This window comes from Carassius carassius, chromosome 37, assembly GCF_963082965.1.
Source record: "Carassius carassius chromosome 37, fCarCar2.1, whole genome shotgun sequence".
Classification (NCBI taxonomy): Eukaryota; Metazoa; Chordata; class Actinopteri; order Cypriniformes; family Cyprinidae; genus Carassius; species Carassius carassius.
This window is the reverse complement of record NC_081791.1, coordinates 10234366-10255129: the sequence shown is the minus strand read 5'-3', so window position 1 is coordinate 10255129 and position 20764 is coordinate 10234366. Positions and strand designations below refer to the sequence as shown.

The window sequence follows — 20764 nt, the reverse complement described above, 5'->3', positions numbered from 1 at the left end:
TTTCATTTAGTTTGATATACTAAAAAAAACTATACTGAAATATATATATATATATATATATATATATATATATATATATATATTTCAATATAGTTTATATATATATATATATATATATATATATATATATATAAATGACAAAGACAACATAATTTATAATGATATACTAAAAAACTATATATATATATATATATATATATATATATATATATATATATATATATATATATATGTATATGTATATGTATATAAATATATATATATATATATATATATATATATATATATATATATATATATATATATATATATATATATATATATATATGTATGTATATATATATATATATATATATATATATATATATATATATATATATATATATATATATATAAATGACAAAGACAACATAATTACTACTAAAATGAAAATGCACCATTCAAAACGAATTGTATCTGGTTTATATTAAAATAACACTGAAAGATTAAAACATCTTTTTATGTAAAAAAAATTAATAAATAAAAAAAAACAATTATGTGTTACTGGCATGAACACTATCAGTGCTCTGGAAGCCTATATGAATCTCTATTGAATTATCATTTCAATATAAATATTGACGATTTAGGATTTTGTGCAGGGATCGAGGCCCACACGGGAGCCTCAGCGACTCAGCGAAGTTGTATGGAAAACGGTTTAAAACTATTTAAGGTAAATTATATATACTATTATAATATATAAATATAAAAAAAAATGAACAATTAAACCTGTTATAGACAAACTGATGGTTTTTGAGTAAAAAAGTGATTACAACAGATGATTTAACCGCTGCCTTCGTTCTTCTTGACATGTTTATATGTGTCAGATATTAGAAAATCCTGCTTAAAAAGCGTGTGTTGTCAGATTGCGTTTGTTTGGCTACATTTCTGCGTGTAATAAGCTTCATGCTTCTGTGCAGCAAGTGAAGATGCACCTTTTATTTCCTTGGGGATCATTTTATCTAAACTATGCTGCCACCTAGTGTGCATTCATGCTGTTTACTCCAAGGAGCTCTCAATAACAAGCATTTCACCACCTGTTGTTCTTTTATAGACAAATAATTAACGGGAAATAATAATAATAATAATAATAATAATAATAATAATAATAATAATAATAATAAATCATCGGTATATTATACGTGGTACCTGAGAGTAGAGTTTATTTTATTTATTTAGAAATTGAAACATGCGGTTGATAAGGGGGAAAACGTATTTAATATACTAAACAATATATACTAATAAAGAGCGATCATATATGTGAATGTGTGGCAGAGTCACTGATCTATAGTTCAGTGGGCAGAGTCATATCCGAGTACAGAACAGAGCTCTAGTTGGGGGTTTGAGCTCAACACGTCACTACGAGATGCAGCGATGCGATTGGTCCAAATCCGCTCGGTGGTTGCTGTGACAACATATAGAGAACAACAGTTCTAGTCTCACGCTGCTAGCGTTACAGCTTGTTAGTTTCTGAATATGTCTAAGAATAAGGTAAGGGGAGGGGGGGTTTAATAACAACTTATTTATAACTAAATTACATGATATTATGTCCTATATTTGAAAACAAAGGTTGACTGCTGATATAAAACAATTATTTAGGCTAATTAAGGCGACATTGCTGCACTGTCTTAAAATTAGCTTTACAACACAAAGTTACACTCCATGTTTCCTGTTGGCTGTAACAAACTTCCCTTAAACAGCAGACAGCTGGACATAAAGGGGCCTACAGCTCACAGAAGAAGAAGGAAGGGTAAGTCTGTTACCCTTGTAAATTGTCCCACGGTTTCCAGAAATGGTTTTCAACATTTAAAATAATAGGAAAATCAGCATTAGAATGATTTCTGAAGGATAATGATACATTGAAGACTGGTGCAATCATGCTGAAAACTCCGCTTTCAGCAATAAATATTTTACAATAAAACAGGAAACAGATATTTTAAAATGTTTTCCTGTATTTTAATTACAGGCCCCAAACTTGAATGGTGTAGATGCTTGTAGTAACTTCATTTTTAAAATCATTTTACAGTTTCTCTTAAGTTTAAACTTTAAACTGGTGTCTGTATATATCTATGTCTGTATAAAGGATAAAAGGCAGTTTAACAATCTAGTGTGGTTCATTTTCATCTCAGCGAGGGAAGGAGCTGTATACGGTACAGATGTGGCCTGACCAACACCATCCAGGACGTCCTAAACCAAAGACCAGGCTGGGTAGAGGTGAAAGAGTAAGTGCTGTGCTTCTCTGTTGTGTGTCCCTGTGTTTCACGCTTGCATCATGCATTCTTGTCTCTCTATGCAGTGATGGCGATTGGGACTTTAACTGGTGTGATGTTGGGTGGCTGAGAGAGAACTTTGATCACTCATACATGGAGGAACATGTGCGTATATGTCACTTCCGCAACCACTACGAGGTCTGTATTATACCATTTATGCAGATTATTATAGATTACGACCGAATGAATGTGTAAAGAAAACAGGCATGACTTGTCTGTATTTTTCAGCTGACCCGTAAGAACCTGATGGTAAAAAACCTGAAGAGATATAGGAAAACTTTAGAGCGGGAGGCTGGGCGTTTAGAGGCGTCCAAATGTGACTTTTTCCCCTGTACGTTTGTGCTGCCCAGTGAGTATCACATCTTTGTAGAAGAGTTTAAGAGAAGCCCAGGGAGCACCTGGATCATGAAGCCTGTGAGTGTTTAGAGTAGTGCCCTGTCTACTGCCAAACTGATCATCAACAGGTCATCCACTATTACAATACTTTCCCTACACAGGTGGCACGATCACAGGGGAAAGGAATTTTTCTGTTTCGCAAACTCAAAGATATCATAGATTGGAGGAAGGTAATACATATTTGACACACTGAATCTGACATGAATGTAACTTCTGTGATTATTTGCTATCATCCCAAGTTTTATGTTGTGCACTGATGCTGTTGTTGGTTTTAGGATGGGACACGCTCTGAAGAACAGAAAGACGAGGCTCAAGTTGAGAGCTATGTCGCTCAGCGCTACATTGAGAATCCCTACCTCATAGCTGGTAAGTACCTATAATACATATAATAGAACATATAATAGTTTCAATACTTATTTGATTTACAGTAGCTCCACTTTTATTATTATTACTGAACATATCACATGTTGTATATGTGTGTGTGTGACATGTATATGTTATATCTATCACTAGGGAGAAAATTTGACTTGAGAGTCTATGTTCTTGTCACATCAGTAAGTAAGCTATTTTTTAATTATTTTTGTTTCTTGAATATTCAATGCTGTTTTTCGTTGTTAAAGTACTTTCTCCAGCTGCAGTAGGAAACTTGAAAAGAGCCATTAATTGAGCAATTTCACAGAAATTATGGTGCATTTACAGTACACCACGTTAGTGCAATTATGAGATTTGTTGAGAGTTCCATCCATCCATCCATCTTCTTCCGCTTATCCGGGGCCGGGTCGCGGGGGCAGCAGTCTAAGCAGAGAACCCCAGACTTCCCTCTCCCTAGACACTTCCTCCAGCTCTTCTGGGGGGACACCGAGGCGTTCCCAGGCCAGCCGGGAGACATAGTCTCTCCAGCGTGTCCTAGGTCTTCCCCGGGGTCTCCTCCCCTCGTGCCCGGAACACCTTCCCGGGAAGGCGTCCAGGAGGCATCCGGAACAGATGCCCGAGCCACCTCAGCTGACCCCTCTCGATGTGGAGGAGCAGCGGCTCTACTCTGAGCTCCTCCCGGGTGACTGAGCTTCTCACCCTATCTCTAAGGGATCGCCCAGCCACCCTGCGGAGAAAGCTCATTTTGGCCGCCTGTATCCGGGATCTTGTCCTTTCGGTCATGACCCAAAGCTCATGACCATAGGTGAGAGTAGGAAAGTAGATTGACCGTTAAATCGAGAGCTTCGCCTTGTGGCTCAGCTCTTTCTTCACCACGACAGACCGGTACATCGACCACATTACTGCAGAAGCTGCACCGATCCGTCTGTCAATCTCCCGTTCCATCCTTCTCTCACTCGTGAACAAGACCCCAAGATACTTAAACTCCTCCACTTGAGGCAGGAACCAATCAACTGATGGCCGCGTCTCCTGTCAGAGAGGTCTTCAACTCCCACCTCCGGCAGAGCTTTGACCGGATCCCGAGGGAGGCTGGAGATATTGAGTCCGAGTGGACCATGTTCTCCACCTCCATTTTCGAAGCGGCCGCTCGGAGCTGTGGCCGTAAGGTCTCCGGTGCCTGTCGAGCCGGCAATCCCCGAACCCGGTGGTGGACACCGGAAGTAAGGGATGCCGTCAAGCGGACGGCATGTCACTTGGTGATCAGTTGACAGCTCCGCTCCTCTCTTCACCCGAGTGTCCAAGACATACGGCCGGAGGTCGGATGAAACGACCACAAAGTCGATCATCGACCTACGGCCTAGGGTGTCCTGGTGCCACGTGTACTGATGGACACCCTTATGCTTGAACATGGTGTTCATTATGGACAAGCTGTAACAAGCACAGAAGTCCAATAACTGAACACCGCTCGGGTTCAGATCAGGGGGGCCGTTCCTCCCAATCACGCCCCTCCAGGTGTCACTGTCGTTGCCCACGTGGGCGTTGAAGTCCCCCAGTAAAACGACGGAGTCCCCAGTTGGAGCACTTTCCAGCACCCCTCCCAGAGACTCCAAGAAGGCTGGGTACTCTGCACTGCCGTTCGGCCCGTAGGCACAAACGACAGTGAGAGACCTATCCCCGACCCGAAGGCGCAGGGAAGCGACCCTCTCGTTCACCGGGGTAAACTCCAACACATGGCAGCTGAGCTGGGGGGCTATAAGCAAACCCACACCAGCCCGCCTCCTCTCACCATGGGCAACTCCAGAGTGGTGAAGAGTCCATCCTCACTCGAGGAGTGTGGTTCCAGAGCCCAAGCCGTGCGTAGAGGTGAGCCCTCTACGTGGTGACATTCCACGTCCCTAGAGCTAGTTTCCGTGTCCAGGGATCGGGCTGTCGAGGCCCCCGCCTTCGACTGCCGCCCAATTCTCTAAGCACCGGCCGCTTACGGTCCCTCCTGTAGTTGGTGAGCCCACGGGAAGGCGGCCCCACGTCGCTCCTTCGGGCTGAGCCCGGCCGGACCCCGTGGGGGGAGGCCCAGCCACCAGGCGCTCGCATACGAGCCCCAACCCCGGGCCTGGCTCCAGGGTGGGGCCCCGCCTGCGCCATACCGGGCGACGTCACTGTCCTTTGATTTGATCTTTTCAAAAGGGGTTTTTGAACCGCTCTTAGTCTGACCCGTCGCCTAGGACCTGTTTGCCTTGGGAGACCCTACCAGGGGCATATAGCCCCGGACAACATAGCTCCTAGGGTCATTTGGGTACTCAAACCCCTCCACCACGTTAAGGTGGCAGTTCAAGGAGGGGATTTGTTGAGAGTTGAACATGAATAATCTATGAATTTACTCTTTGCTTGTACACTTGTACAACCCGATTGTTCAACATCATGAATAAATACTCCAAATAAAAATGGCATCAGCAGTATAAAGCAGTTATTTTGTAATATTTCTGTTTAATAATTCCTGTAGTTGACTATATTATTAATGCTATAATAGTACAAGAAAATAAGTGCAAGTCGTATAGTAGTTTAATGTGGCTTACAAAGAACCTTTAAATAAACTTCAGTTTATTAATAATGCATTTGTGGTTTTGTCTATAGATTACTGAAATGAGAGATTTATTTTTGTTTTACACTTCACATCACTGTTGCATTCTCATGTTTTGAACGTTGTATTTTTAAAACTGGGCAGGCCACACAAAAAGCACATTTTTGTTTTTCACAGTATATTCCATTGAAGGCCTGGCTGTATCGTGATGGTTTTGCCCGATTTTCCAACACCAGGTTCTCTCTTAGCAGCATAGATGATCAGTGTATCCTTTGCATACATTCTGAAATACACACACCCGCAATTTTATATTATGCCCCAAAGTAAAGGAATTCACTTGTTTGTCCCCTTTAACCTTAAAATACACAGATGTTCATCTCACTAATGTTGCAGTGCAAAAAACATCTCCTGATTATGATCCTGAGAAGGTATGTTGGAAGTAACTGGACATACTCTACTATTATGTTCATGAAGATATGTTTTATTAAAAAGCAGTAATCTATCTTTCGCTCTCCCTCAGGGTTGTAAGTGGCAGATGCAGCAGCTACGGCGGTACATGACCGCTAAGCATGGTTTCGAGACAGTGCAGACTCTATATAAAGAAATTGACAACATATTTATTCGCAGTCTGCTTAGTGTTCAGAAGACCATCATCAATGACAAACACTGTTTTGAGTTGTACGGATATGACATACTACTGGACCAGGATTTAAAGCCGTGAGAATGCTTTATTTTTGATTGCTTAGTTTGACAGGACACTTATCTGAACTGAATGAATGTGGAAATTGCATGGCTTAAAAAATGACGGCACAGTTTGCCGTTATGCAGGTGGCTGATTGAAGTGAACGCTTCACCCTCCCTCACAGCCAGCAGTCAGGAGGACTATGACCTAAAATACAGACTGCTGGAGGACACCCTGCACATTGTAGACATGGAAGACCGGTACGATTTGACAAAATAGTATAAAATCACATGAAAGAGTGTGGAGGATTGTGCATGTTGACATTGTTGTCCAAAACATGCTTTCCCATTTAGTCTGACAGGCAAGGAGAAGAGGGTTGGTGGATTTGACTTAATGTGGAACGATGGACCTGTCCACATGGATGTCGGACTAGAGACTCTGGGAAGCTCTTGCCTCGTGGCAAATACACATCTCGGTCAGTGTCTTACATTGCCTCAAATGAGATCTTGGCCTGCAGTACACTCAGTGAGCCTGTTTCTGTGCTGAGTTGAGCTAAGTAGTTTTTGTACACTTTTGGGAATTTTTTGAATGTCACACAGTTGAACAAAAATATATATGAATTCGGAGTGCATGCATGATACTTCTAAAAAAATAAGGTACTAAATAGGGCTTTAAAAAGTCTAGTTCACTCAAAAAATGAAATTTCTGTCATCAAAACTTACAAAAGCTGTATTATCAAAACATATTTGGAGCAATTTAATATTACATCACTTGCTCATCAGTGGATCCTCAGTGGTGAATGGGTGCCATCAGAATGAGGGTCCAAACAGCTGATAAAAACATCACAATAATCCACAAGTAAACCATACCACTCCAGCCCATCAATTAATTTCTTGTGAAGTGAAAAGCTGCTTGTCTGTAATAAACACAATTCACTGATAAGACATTTTAATATTAAACCGTAACTTCCAGATTAAGAGGAGACAACTTTTTCATTGGAATAAGCAGTATTATGGATAGAGGACTTGTATTTAAAAGTTTAATACCCTTCACGCTGCATTTGTTTGTTACAAACATGCAGCCTTTCACTTTACAAAATGCTAATTGATGGACTGGATTCATGTTGTAAATTACATTGTAAATGTTTTTAGCAGCTGTTTGGACTCTCATTCACCACTGAGGATCCATTGGTGAGTAAGTAATGTAATGCTACATTTGCTACAAATATGTTATGATCATACAGCTTTTGGATTTTCTTTTTCTTTTTAGGTGAACTATTCCTTGAAGTAAATATACAAAATAAAATGTATTTTTTTTAAATAATTTTACACCTATTTGTGCAAAGTGTCACATTACATATTATAGAAGGATTTACTATCATCTCCAAATCATTTTTTTTTTGCTTTGTATTACACAGGCTGTGTGAATGATCGCCAGAAACAGCTTGAACAGCTTTTAAAGCCTTTCCCAGGACAGAAGAGGACATGACAACATGCAAATTACATCAAATTAGTGTGACAAACTATTCATGACAATCACACAAATACCCACAATTGTGATAATATGCACAAAAGGATTCAGATGATTGTAAATAGGAGCTTTTAAATACCCAGAAGGCATGGCAAAGTCACTGAACATTTTCATTCACAGCCTGAAAATTACACTGTCTGTGCTTGTTCTGGTTTAATGAGAATATAATGACGGTATCAATTTCCACATTAAAATAAATACTGTATAGACAGAGGCTTTGATGATGTAATGAAAACTCTTTATTTTGTATCTCATAAAAATAGCTGCATTCAACTCTACCAAAAACTCCCAGCAAAATAAAAGCACAAACTGACAATGACAGGACAAAAGTAGATTTTTGTGTGTTTTTTGCTTGATAAGGGAACTTTACACAGTACATAACATCAAAGATGAAATGGTGCTACATACAGCACATCAAGTATGGAAATGTGGTACCATCTACTGTATGGCCTCAACCTGTACCAACTTTCAAGTCATATCCAAGTGCCTTGACAATGCATTACAGTACATACAAAACTACAAAACCACTACCATCATTGTTCCTGTAAAAATAATAAAAACATGCTATATTTAGAGACATGAAGTACAATGTAATCACCTGAAAGGTTCTCAATAAGTAAACAAACATAGATAACCTTGACCATAATATCTTAACAGTTTACAGCTCAGGGCCTTCTCCAGCAACACACCACAAAACCACCATAAGCAATCCTAACAATTCACAATTCAACTACATCTCAGTGAAAACCTAAGTAATGAGTTCCAAAACATTCAAAGATAAAACATTCGGTTTTAACTCAGTACATGTCAACTCATTGGTTTAATGAATAACAAGAAAATAAGTCCTTGTAAATGGCACTTTACAAAAATACAGTCATTACAAAACATTAATTATTCATCTCAAAAAATATACATTCTTCGACCAATAGTGCTTACTAGACAAAGCCACACGCTAACATTCTCAGCCATACCTCCCTCAAATAAGAGATATGTATATGCACACTAGATTTAAGTACATTTATTTCATTTTATAGAGGATTTGTGCGTACAGTATGTAGATAACCTGCCTTTGTGTACTTAGGCAGATAAAATAAATATATCTTATTCAAGAAATGCACTTTAAAGTTCTACTGAAACAATGAAGATGAAAAGGCATGATTTCTAAAGAGAAGGATACTTTTGTTTTTAAAGTGTGGTCACATTTGCAAATTTTAATGGGCAAAATCCAAGCATTTTAATCGAAATCTGTCCTGAATCTGTGCACGTTTCAAGTTGGTCCGTATAGACTGACAGAAAGCTGGAAGTGACTTCTGTGTGAGTTATTAACAATGAATAATGAACAGACTTTTTTTCCCCTCTAAATTTTGCCAAAAATTTACCAATGTGACAGCACTTTTCACAACTTTTCATCCTTTTCACAAACAACTAAAGTTAACTGCAGGGATAATATTATGTTTTAATTAGCTCTTCTTTACAGTATGCAAAATGAAATTGTGTGAAAGGTGCACTAACTACTTGGCATATTGAGCATTTTTCACTTTGCCAGTAGACTTGGTAGCTGATGCCACTTTTGAGTCCTTGCCATCTGTGACCGTTCTTTTAGTATCAGATCTTAATCGTACTTCACCCGGTTCGGCTCTTGGACCATCCTTTACCATTTTTTTCCCTGGACCACCACCTTCACGTTTCATACCGACAGGATCCCGCCTATCAACCCCTCCACATTTTGCTCCAGGTGGATCTTTCTGTTTGTCGGTCTCGTTTGACCTTGCAAACGAGACCTTTCCTTTCCTAACCGAAGAATGGGATTTTCCATTTGCGTTAAGTTCATGGGACGCCCTGCGCACATTCCCCGCAGCCTGCATGTGCTTCTGGTGAGCCTTTGCTGCTTGAGGACTGACTGGTTGCTGGTTTTTCGAAGTGGTGCGGTTTTCGGAGGTGGAAGCCCGGCTTTCACTGCTGCTCCTCTTTTGGGTGTTGGCAGGGGGAGCTTTGCGCTCTAGCAGGGGGCTGAGGCGGGAATGTCGCTGGTAGGCGTATGGAGAGCAGGTGCCATTGCAGAGCGGATAGCGGATGTGGCAGTGAGGGCAGACGGGCCGAGAAAGCTGGGTGGATGATGGGCTGGCCATGGAAGAGAAGAAGGCCTGTTGACCCTGCCGAAAGCTTTTCGGGGAGCTGAGGCGTGTCGGAGGAGCAGTATGAGGCCTAGGCTGGTTGCCATTCACTAGGACACCGGGGGCATGACCTCTTGTTCGGATGATGGGAACGACTTGCCGTCCGCTCTCAGACTGTATGGTTTGGATCTGGTGCCACTCAAGTTGAAGGAGGCGCTCTAAATACTTCTCTAGCTCCCCTACGGGTTTTGGGCGGGGAGCCCGCTTACCCTCGGTGTTGAGGAAGATGGCGAGCTGCCTCAAGCTCCAGGTATTGAATGGAGGCGGCAGGAAGTCTGGGTAGATATAGCTGACTTCATTGTTCTCCACCGTCCTGGGTCCAGGTATGTGAGGATGCAGGTCCATGGAGTTGAAGACCTCGGCTCGGAGGTTGAGCTGAGGAGGAGTGCAGGGGGAAGGCAGCACAGGGAGCCGCTCAGAGTCTGACAGGTCACTGGCGCTATCCGTGTCGTCCTCCTTGTGCTCCAGGAGGTGGAGTAAGTCCAGGTCTGAGAGTTGTTTCTGCGAGGGGAACTGCTGCAGCACTGGCTGAGGAGCCAAGGGCAGCGATAGAGCACGACGACTCTTTTCCAAGGCCACGCGGCTCTGTAACATCTCTTTACAGCACTGAGCCTCCAGCTGGATTTTCTTCCTCTCCTGTCCACGCTCGGGACAAGAGAGGTTGGGACGTGGAGGCCTCAGATCTGATTCACCCTGTGTGCTGCAGCAATAGTTCAATTAAGATATTTGATCAATATACAGTAGTCAACATTTGAAGTGGATCAAAAAAAGTTAATCCAAGTTGTCCTAAGACAAGAATACATTTTGGTTTAGGTTTTAGGACAACTTTGATGAATGGTTTGGATCCACTTTAGATGTTGACTAGTGTATTTATTAGGGCTGGGTTGACAACACTTTTGATTACTTTGACTTTCAATGAACTTGTATCATTATAACATTTCAAAGTCAATTCTGCTGATTCATGAACAAAACATCACTAAATGTTTTTTTTGTTTTGTAGTATGTCTCCCATCTGATAATCGAAGTAACTATTTGATGGGAGTTTTCTGATCACAGAGTTTAGAAGAGTAAAATTACAATATTTTAGCAATCATGCTATGTGTTTTCTATCAGGCATTAAGAATCAAATGAGGCCACATTCACAAATTAATCACTTATTTCGGATCTAATTAGTGAAATTTGTTTGTGATGCAGTTTGGTTCATTTGGACATGTACACACTGAACTGTTTCCAGTTGTTTCTCACATTGAAACAGTAAAAGATTACTTTATAAGACAAAAAAGAGTGCTGGATGAGGCGGATATTTACCTACAATCCATTTCAGGAAACAAAACTCAGAAATGTCATATTGTTTGTCAGTGATGAAGCAGATCTTTATTATGAGTGCAGCCTGTAAATGAATCTACTGCAGGTAAAGGCAATTGAATTTCTAACCAGATTTGAAAAAAAAATGCTTTTTTTTTATGATGATAATGGTGAAAGAAGAGCTAGCAGAATGAGCATCATAAGATCATGTGTTGTAGATAATAAAATGGAGCATATATAGTGCTAAATATATGCATTATATTACATATTCATTCCATTTTTATCTATTAGTGATGTCTTAATGCATGTTTGACTAAATCTGTCGAGTTAGGACAGTCACCATTTAAATTTCAACAGCGAAGGAGTAGAAGCATCATTTTATCACAAGAAAGTTATTTGACTCCTGATATATAGCAAAGTGAATCAATATCAAATTGAATCAAATCAAGAGCAAAATATGTGTGAATACCCAGCTCTAATTATTAGCACTCTGGAATATGTTTCTGATTGGTCAATGGCAGCATTCTGTAGTGAAATATGTCCATTTGTTTTATTTTGTTCTTTTATTTTGACTATTTATGGTTATTTATGTGTTAAATTCCATATCTTAAACAACACTCACCCACGCAACTTGCAAGTGCCACCAGTCGGACTCTTAGCTTTCTTTGGTTTAATGCCATTTTGGACCTTGGGAACATCATGAAAACATATTCAAACTGCTGCCGACACAGGATGCTTGATGCATCTTATTATTTCATATGTAACTTACAGTTTCAGCTTTGGGCTGATGATCCTTCTCTTGCCCTCTCTTATTATTGCTGCAAATAAAGCAACATATTCTTAGTGACACATTTGTGTTAATCTTGTGTGAGTTTAATAAACTGCTCTATTCAGACATACCTGTCAACAATCCCAGTGTTTTCTGCATTTTTCGTTCTAACCTTCCCCTTGCCTGACACCTTCCTCAGAGTCGCAGACGCAGTTTGTTCCTGCAGGATGGGTCCCATCGCACTAAACACTAAGAAGTGCACAGACGCAGTTTTGAAGCTCTCAGCTGTGCCTCAAAATGTCCCATTTGTGAGCACGCACATGCACCGAGCGACTGATGAGCACCATTGCAGAAACGCAGCGAAATATCAGCGTCACAGTTAATATATTTTGCACTTTGCCAAGAATTGCAGCAATCAATTAAACAGCGTCGAACAAACTATTTTTAACGTTAACATATAAAGAGGACAATAATCACCTTTGCGTCTTGGTTATGAAACCTCCATCATCCTGCAATGAGCGAAACGCTTTGAAATCGTTGTTTCTCAGCATCACTACAGCAGCTCGACCAGACTTGTTTACTTGCTGCTATTGGCTTTGTATGTTTGAGCATCGCTGTCGTCGTGATCCTGCGATTGGCATGATGGGAGTTGAAGTTCCTAAGAGAAACGAATAGGAGAAACGCGTTAATTTCATCGCTGCTCGTATCGATTGCTCATGAAGAAAAACAGGCGTATGTGTGTGTAAGTTTGCAAAATCACTGTTTTATTAAACTTGACCAGCGGGGTTGCCAGATAGAAGAAGAGCAATGATCCTGTTCTGATTAAAAATAAACCGGAAAAAAGCGATCCTTGTTTGTGTCGGACTAAAATATTATACCTTAAGCTACGAACAAATATTTTATTTAGTTCTCAGATTTTCTAGTATTCAGATTTTTTTATTTTTGTGAAAGCAGTCCCCTATGCTCAGAATAAACTGCAATTAGTAATATTGTTTAAATAACTGTTTTCTATTTAGGATTTTTTAAGGCAATTAATTCCTGTGATGGTACAATTTAGCATCATTCCAGTAGTGTCATCCTGTTCTTCATAAATCATTCTAATATTTCTAATATTATTTTAAATTGTAATAATATTTCAGAATATTACTGTTTTACGTGTATTTTTAATCAGATAAATGAAGACTTGGTGAACATACTGTTAGAGATTTTCAAACAGATAAAAAATAATAGTTATTCCAAACTTTGACTGGTAGTGAATATAAAAAAGTACCCTATAATATATTTTGATTTATTAGATTCTCTAATGCCACTTTGTAGTGTAAGATACATTAATTAGATATTGCATACAATTGGGCAGTAAACCCCATTTTATTAGTGCAGAGATGAGTATGTGTATTTTATAAAACATTTGCAAGTGCTTTTTATCACATAATTATAAGCGCCACAATTCAATTGTGTCATTTGTTATATAAGTAATGTACTGAACAGACATGTTCATTTAAAATGTAACGTATTGAAAATGTGTAAATAAAGCTTTACTTGCATATTTTACAACGCTGTGGTGTAGGCGTGTTTCATCAAGTAATCAAAAGTTCTACACACACTTGCTGTCTTGATGTTGACTTAAAACTATTTATAATAGGAAGACATGGCAACCTCACCACCAACAGCATGCATTTCCCGACTCAGTAGCCACGCCCCCTCTGTTGACATCACACTCCTCCCAGCTCTGCGTGCGCAACGTGCGCAGTTTGCTTGAAATGCATTGTATGTGTGTTGTATCACGTAGTAGGCTATACTTCACCTTTACACAGAGTTTTGTCGCTCTTCTCATTATGAAATGCAGGGTTCATTGAAATAGCATCGGAGGATCGTCAGATGCGTCGTTAACTTAATCAAGCCGGACTTTTCTGGTGAGACAGTGCAAATGGCAATTTGAACTTCTTCCTTTTATTTTTGTACAGAGGTGCAGTCATTTACTTGTATACGTTTGCATTGACAATTTGCCATTTTGAAAGCCTTGAAATGTAAGTTGCATTACTTTGCATTAAATTGTTCAGTAATCCAGCTGAGATTGAAGTAGCTAGTGAGCTTGCCATGTTTCCACAGCTGCACAGTATTGCTTGCTAGGACGTCCTAGGATATGTAATACTGTAAAATACTTATAAATATTCATAACATAGAATGTTTGTCTTTTTTTTTAGGTCACACAAGGTAACTCTTTCATATAAACATGGCCTGGTCTTTGGGATGTTGCCATAAAGACACACCCCTCGAAGAGATGAACCCTGACCTATTTTTTACTACAGTATCAGATGGCTCAAAAAAAAGTTCCACACCGATTTTGCAGGACGTCTCCCAGTTTAAAACGGACAGCGGAAGGAAGCTGGTTAAAATTCGTCCACCGAGCCCAAAAACTGCTCCGAGGCAAACAGCAGGCCGCAGCATGTCATGCGAACCTCCAACCAAATCCATCATCCAGAGGCGCACACAGTCCCTTCCATCTCCATCAGAGAGACGGAGGCTTAGTCGCCGAGCCAGCGTTCGGTTTGTGGACTCATTAGGGTTAGACCTGGAAAATGTCAAGGTTTTCAAAAGCGGAGAGGACCCGTTTGTCCCAGAGCATGTTCTCTTCCGACTCTTAATGAATTCAGAGTTAGCCTCAAGTAAGGGCATGGAGATTTCTCTTCCTTATCTGAAACCCATGTTCTCAGTCCAGCCAGGGGACTGTTCAAACTTCACCGAGCGGCTGAGTTGCCAACAAGTATGTCTGGAGCGGGTTTTGTGCTATGAGCCTGGCATTATAGGGATTGTTCAAGTTGTAAACTTGGCATTTGAGAAGGAAGTGAATGTTCGCTACTCTTTTACAAACTGGAAGAGCTGCTCAGAAACCAAGGCTTACTGGGTTACAAGCAAATCCATTTCAAACGGGCCCTGCTGTGACACTTTTCGATTTCATCTACCGGTTCCTCCATATATCCTTCACCCTGGAGCAGTGCTGGAGTTTGCCGTTTGTTATAAAGTAATGGGCATGCAGTTTTGGGATAACAATGATGGGCAGAATTACAAGTTAACCTGTCAGAGTTATAAACTACCTGTGCCGAAGGAATGTGAAGACAGCATGATACACTTTATCTGAGGACACTGATTTGTAGATGAAACTTTTTTAAAGCACTGTTTCACTTTATATTTTGCTTGCAACCACCAGCATTTTCACCGTGTGATATACATTGCTGACCTTCTGAAAGTTTGCCGTTGTGTATTTCATTTGTGATTACCATGAAGCCATATGAAATATGAGATATGAGAGAACTTTATGATTGTGACAGCTAGACTGTAGCACTGAGAGTATTACTGTATGTTGGTTTGATAATGTAATATAGATGTAAAAAGTGCCTTTACAGTATTTTTTTTCTTTTCTTTTTTTTTTTGCATTTCAGGTTTGCACTTGTGTGATGATGTTATTGTCACTATGTGGTATGTTTTCATAATACTTGTGGATATTGTAAACACAGATGTTGATAGAGTAAATAAGGATAGGTAATGCCACTTGTTTTGAAGAACTGATTAATATATATATATATATATATATATATATTCAGCAATTATTTACATGGTCCTTCTCATAAAAGCTTCAAAATAAAGCCACATAGGCACAAACTGCTGTTTATAAAGTGTTGTAGGGGTGATTTATTTTTGTAGGACAGACCTCAGAAATGAGTTAGCATTTTAGCACTTCTGATGCCAGCATCCTGAAGTCAGGTGGTTTCTAGAAACTCGAACTGGTGTGGAAAAAGTAAAAAAAAAAAGTTTTGTCAAGATAACCAGGCTGATGCTGACTTGAACTACAAAAATGTCATGACTACAAAAGTGTTTTTATTGTAAGTTTAGTTTGTTAGTACCATGATTAAGGTTATAACAACAAAGTTATTTACATTGTGCAATAAAGATACTAAAATTAATTTAGAAAGTCTTGTTTGAGTTAATAAAATTATGTTTATTAAAACTAATGCTGTTTTATGTGTATATAAAGCCTGAATTCATAAATCATTGAAATATTTCCAGTACATTTTATTTGTAGGATTTGTGACATTCTACTTTTAAAATTTATTATTATTAATATTATTTTACTACATTATCCATGACCATAGTAACATTACACTCGGTGAGTTTTGAATAGAGAAGCAGTTCAATCAAACTGAAAAGATCAGCGTGCGCGTCCGTTTTTGCGTCTGCGCGTGCGCGTAATTTTTCCCGCGTTATCGAAACTCACAACGTTACAGTACAACCGTCAAAAGCGAAATAATCGCTCTTTAACTAACCATTTTGAGCGTAAATTGACAATTTCCATCTCGGTAACTGTACATTTGCGATCTACATTAACTTCACATTATTTGTTAATAATAAAAGCTATGTAAAATTTCCTCCTGAAGTCCGTTAAAGGGTCAGTCATAATCTGAGGTAAGATCTGAACACCCAGCGGACAGCCCAAGATAGCCACAATTTAATCTAATTATTAAATTAAATATGATCGCTTACAACATTAATTTTTACGGTTATGTGTATTATTTTGCAGTTTTTAGACAGTATTTTCGCTGCATGTGCTTTAGACCGTTATAATATTAACTTAACGGTATGTTAAATTAACGCTACAAATCGGCTAAAGTTAATTTGCATAATAAATGGCACATTGATTAATACATCACATAAACTGAGCCAAACCACAATGTTTTGTTCATTATTTGGTTTAATTTAATTCAATTCTGAGAAATACGAGGACTGACATTTAAAGACGTCTTGAGTCCTCATTTTGCCTGGAACTGTTGTTTTCTCCGAATTATCTGCATCTGAGATTCATATTTATGAGTTATTTAATGTCTTCAACATTTAAAACAGGTCATCGTCTGTGCATCATGGCACCTTTGCAGGACCATCAGGTGAGAATTAAACCCAAAACAGCTGCTTAATTCCTGCTTTTATTTCTCGGGAAATGGTTTTAACTTCTCACCTCTGAAATGCTTTTGTCTTCTGTAATTATATGAGATGTTTGCTTGTATGTTCATTAGGACCACGAAGTTCACTTTATATTGTATTGCTTAGGTGGAGAAACTGGTGGATGAGGCTTTCAAACACAATAATTTTCAGGACCTAGAAATATTAGTACAAAATGAAAACAAGGAAGGAACCACAATAAAATGTTCCAGACAATTCATGACCAAGCTGGATAAGCTTTTCATCAGGGTTAGTTATATATTTAACATCGTCTTCATGACTTAACCGTATGAACTTCTTGACTGGATTTATATGCACTGTTGTATGTCCTTGCAGGAAATAGATCTTGGAAATGTGGACAATGCTTGCCTGGTGCTTACTGTTTTAAACAAATATGGCGAGATGCTGGTGTTTCCAGGCGGTGGAGGAATATCTGTGATGGTTGCCCAGGGATTTGTTAAGAAGATAAGTTTGTAATCCATGTTTCTGTTCTCTCTATGCCTGTTTTGGTGAAGAAGAAGAAAAAGGTTTTTATTGCTTAAAATTTATGTTTACATGGTGCAGTGGTTCGAGAAGGCCAGAAAGCTGTGGCTGGAGGCAGGGTCACCAAGAAGTGAGATCATGATAAAGCTGGCTGAGGACTTCTTTGATGCACTGATGGTTTGTTACGGCACATTTTTGGGGCGGGGCTAATCATTAGCTTTGTTTTCTTGTAAACACCTCAACTCATCCAAATGAAATTTTTAGTTATAGACTCACAATGTGTCTTTTCCTTTCTGAATTGTGAGATTACATATCACAGTTTAAAAAGTTGCAATTACCTTTTACATTATTTTTATATTCCATGTTGGAAATGGACTTCCATATGAATCATATGTCTATTTTCTCTGTTGGATAAAATAAATCAGAATCAGCAAATTAAAATGCTAGAAAATTAGATCAAGAAAATCAAAAAAGTGCTAAAGAAAACATAATTAGTGAATTCAGAAACACTGTATTTGTAGTATTCTGATTTGTGCGTGTCATTTCACCTTTGCAGGTTGTTCATGAAAGTTGTAAAGAAGGTTAGTGTTTTGTTACAATTTTGAAAAAGACAAAGGGGAAGTAGAACAGTGCTCTGCATTCAGCTCAAATCTGTGTATCCCCTCAGGTACATATGAAGTCACTGAAGCTCTGCTTAGTCACATTGGCAAACTGGCCTCTGATGCACAAATAAACATCATGATTCAGAAAGAGGTAGGAGATTCGTTCCATTTCTTAATGGAAAGCCTTCCTTGGTTCAGTCACCATCTATATGCCGAGAAGTAATCATTTCAACCATATTAAAAACTCGTTCTACACCTCCAGTCATGACATGTCACTCGAGCTGTGCTTACCCAGACTTTTCCAAAAATAGAAGACTGAATTACAAGAGAGGATGTATGAAGGATTATTATTTACTCTTATTGACAGGCAGCAAGGAAGCTCAATGCTATTCTGGAAAAGATTCCCATGGAGCTGAAAAAGAAAAAGAAGATCTTGTCAACTCAAGAGGCTTCGTCTATGATGTATGATAAATGATATTGCATTCTCCTGAGTCTTAATCAGTACTAAATCATATATTTCAAAGCTCCTTTTTCTGGAAAGTACCTGAAGGAGAATGCTTGTATTTTAAATCTGTAGTGTGTTGTGTTTTTTATCAGGAATGCAGTGGCCAGTCAAATCCGCAGAGGTGGAGGTTAGTGTAAAACATCCATTGTAATGAGTATACATAGTTGAAAAAGTGTGATCATAAAAATGTTTAAAAGAATTACAAATTCTATGATCATTACAAAACTCATTTTAGACTGCACTCATACTGATACTGATTGTAGCTACATATCTGTTGTGCTTCAGATTATGATTTGCAGGTGTCTTTAATGGAGGCCCTCTGCAGAATGGCTTCACCAGCTCAGAGGAGTCAACTAGCTGACTCCTGGTTTACAATGACCTTTGTCTCCTCTGCATTCAAGAAGATCAAGGATTCAGAGTTTGAGACTGTAAATATGGCTTCACTTGAAATAAGTCATTTTAAACTAAATTTTTTTGGTCACATAGGATTTTAGAGTATGTTTTGTGTGTGTGTGTGTTTGTGTGACAGGACTGTAGGAAGTTTCTAAATATGGTCAATGGCATGCAAGGAGATGGAAGAAGGTACTTAATCTATTTTGACAGCTTTCGCTTTTTTAATAGATTGTATAACATGTCTTGGTTTATCTTCTCACAGCGTGTACTCCTACCCTTGCTTGGAGGCATTTTTGGACAAACATGAGGTTAGTTTTAACATTTATTTAAGTGTGAGTGTGGGAAAATATGCACTCGGTTATCTTGTTTAGTTTTGAACCACATGTATATTTCTGTTTTGTTATATTTATAGTTGCTCATGCCAGAGGACAAGAATCTGGAAGCTTTCTGGATTGACTTCAATCTTGGAAGTCAAAGTATCTCTTTTTACTTCTGTGTGGCTAATAAGAAGACCCAGGTAATGACATTAGTCATTACAGGCCACATCTCACATTAGACCTAGGAAAATAATAATAATAATATATAACAGGTCTTTCCAAATGGGGATTTGCATAGCCCTGGGGATTGATAAAAAGCTAATAATTATATCAAATGTAAAAATTCAATAAATAAATGGTGCAGCACGATCTGCTATATTCAGCGTTTTAAAGCAGCTCAGGTCATGGTAATTACAGAAAATAATGTGCATTTGGGAATCCAACATGCAATAACTTTCATTTACACTTTTCTATGACTCATACTTACAAACTAGTCGCTTTTCTGTGAAATTTGCCGTTTTGAAACAAAATATGTAATTTATGTGAACTAGATCTGAAGATCTTTTTTTGGGGGTGGGGGTATTAGCAGAGAGAGAAATTACATAATTTATTTTATGGACAGAGGTTTACAGCATTGCATCTGTATCATAAAACAAAGTAAAGAATTTAAGACAAATATTAATATTGTAAATTGTCGGTAAATATAATTATGATAAAATACTATATTTAATTTTACAGTACAATTGTAGTTTACAATAATATACTTTGTTTATATAACATAGTAATAATTATTATTAATATTCAATTTGGGGTCCTAATACACCTGAATCTTGAATATGAACTGAGGCATTATCTGTTTACTTGAATATTATGTGACCAACCAACATCAGATAACCGTTGGAATAATTATTTTAATAATAATTATTATTTAATTATTGTTTAATTATTTTAAAATTATCTTAACAAAGTAGAGTTTCAGCTGACAAAAACATTTAGGAATCCCTGGTTTATAATTACCTACTGGGTTTTTTAATCACATGTGAAAGTTTTTTGGAAGAAATGAATAGGAATATGAATGTTATATGTCTCTCCTTTCAGGATGGCCAGTGGAGCACTCTGTGTATAGTTGAAAATGAGGTTCAGAGTTACACAGTAGAAGGTAACACAATCAACACTATCCCCTCCAGACAGGTCACAGTGTTTCCCCTGTCATTATATTAGGGGGGTGCCCCCCATTATATTGCCCCCCCCACCTACATATTGTGCCTTTAATTTGCATTACTTAAAAGATAAATTCATGTTTTATGACTTAATTTGATAAACAGAAAAATGTAAATACAAAACACAGAATTTATTAGCT

At 38.5% G+C, this 20764-nt stretch overlaps 4 protein-coding genes across 8 annotated transcripts in view; 3 read left to right on the top strand and 1 right to left on the bottom strand.

Moving 5' to 3' along the window:
* Positions 1-1426: 1426 nt before the first annotated feature.
* Positions 1427-7971, top strand: ttll9 (tubulin tyrosine ligase-like family, member 9). 2 transcript variants are annotated; one of them, XM_059527411.1, is made up of 14 exons: positions 1427-1527; positions 1737-1786; positions 2166-2258; positions 2333-2444; positions 2535-2720; positions 2804-2872; positions 2978-3068; positions 3216-3256; positions 5830-5917; positions 6022-6080; positions 6173-6369; positions 6481-6594; positions 6688-6809; positions 7752-7971. In XM_059527411.1, the coding sequence occupies exons 1-14, from the start codon at positions 1513-1515 to the stop codon at positions 7820-7822; spliced, it is 1308 nt and encodes a 435-aa protein (XP_059383394.1). In that variant the 5' UTR covers positions 1427-1512; the 3' UTR covers positions 7823-7971. The 2 variants fall into 2 exon arrangements, with proteins under 2 accessions (XP_059383394.1, XP_059383395.1); XM_059527412.1 differs by having other exon boundaries at positions 1498-1527; positions 2120-2258.
* A 109-nt stretch (positions 7972-8080) lies between these two features.
* LOC132117979 (uncharacterized) lies at positions 8081-12143 on the bottom strand. The gene is made up of 3 exons (XM_059527413.1): positions 12113-12143; positions 11966-12030; positions 8081-10738 (listed from the first exon to the last, which is right to left on the bottom strand). The coding sequence occupies exon 3, from the start codon at positions 10630-10632 to the stop codon at positions 9376-9378; it is 1257 nt and encodes a 418-aa protein (XP_059383396.1). The 5' UTR covers positions 10633-10738; positions 11966-12030; positions 12113-12143; the 3' UTR covers positions 8081-9375.
* A 1660-nt stretch (positions 12144-13803) lies between these two features.
* Positions 13804-16122, top strand: LOC132117977 (protein phosphatase 1 regulatory subunit 3D-like). Its single transcript, XM_059527410.1, has 2 exons — positions 13804-14025; positions 14317-16122. The coding sequence occupies exon 2, from the start codon at positions 14346-14348 to the stop codon at positions 15249-15251; it is 906 nt and encodes a 301-aa protein (XP_059383393.1). The 5' UTR covers positions 13804-14025; positions 14317-14345; the 3' UTR covers positions 15252-16122.
* A 231-nt stretch (positions 16123-16353) lies between these two features.
* Positions 16354-20764, top strand: part of sycp2 (synaptonemal complex protein 2) — a 28599-nt gene continuing 24188 nt past the window's right edge. For all 4 annotated transcript variants that reach the window (XM_059527406.1, XM_059527407.1, XM_059527408.1 and 1 more), the window contains exons 1-14: positions 16354-16573; positions 17009-17049; positions 17213-17353; positions 17441-17571; positions 17662-17764; positions 18144-18168; positions 18255-18340; positions 18557-18651; positions 18787-18821; positions 18980-19122; positions 19224-19276; positions 19350-19395; positions 19500-19604; positions 20503-20563. In XM_059527406.1, coding sequence (XP_059383389.1) covers positions 17026-17049; positions 17213-17353; positions 17441-17571; positions 17662-17764; positions 18144-18168; positions 18255-18340; positions 18557-18651; positions 18787-18821; positions 18980-19122; positions 19224-19276; positions 19350-19395; positions 19500-19604; positions 20503-20563 — 1048 coding nt within the window. In that variant the 5' untranslated portion in view covers positions 16354-16573; positions 17009-17025. The remainder of the gene's footprint in view (positions 16574-17008; positions 17050-17212; positions 17354-17440; positions 17572-17661; positions 17765-18143; positions 18169-18254; positions 18341-18556; positions 18652-18786; positions 18822-18979; positions 19123-19223; positions 19277-19349; positions 19396-19499; positions 19605-20502; positions 20564-20764) is intronic.

Coding starts and splice junctions, on each gene's coding strand:
- ttll9 (XM_059527411.1), top strand. Junction 3,069..3,215: donor GAATCCCTACCTCATAGCTG/GTAAGTACCTAT, acceptor ATCTATCACTAG/GGAGAAAATTTGACTTGAGA. Junction 3,257..5,829: donor TCTATGTTCTTGTCACATCA/GTAAGTAAGCTA, acceptor TGTTTTTCACAG/TATATTCCATTGAAGGCCTG.
- LOC132117977 (XM_059527410.1), top strand. CDS start 14,346: ATGGCCTGGTCTTTGGGATGTTGCCATAAAGACACACCCCTCGAAGAG.
- LOC132117979 (XM_059527413.1), bottom strand. CDS start 10,632: ATGTTACAGAGCCGCGTGGCCTTGGAAAAGAGTCGTCGTGCTCTATCG.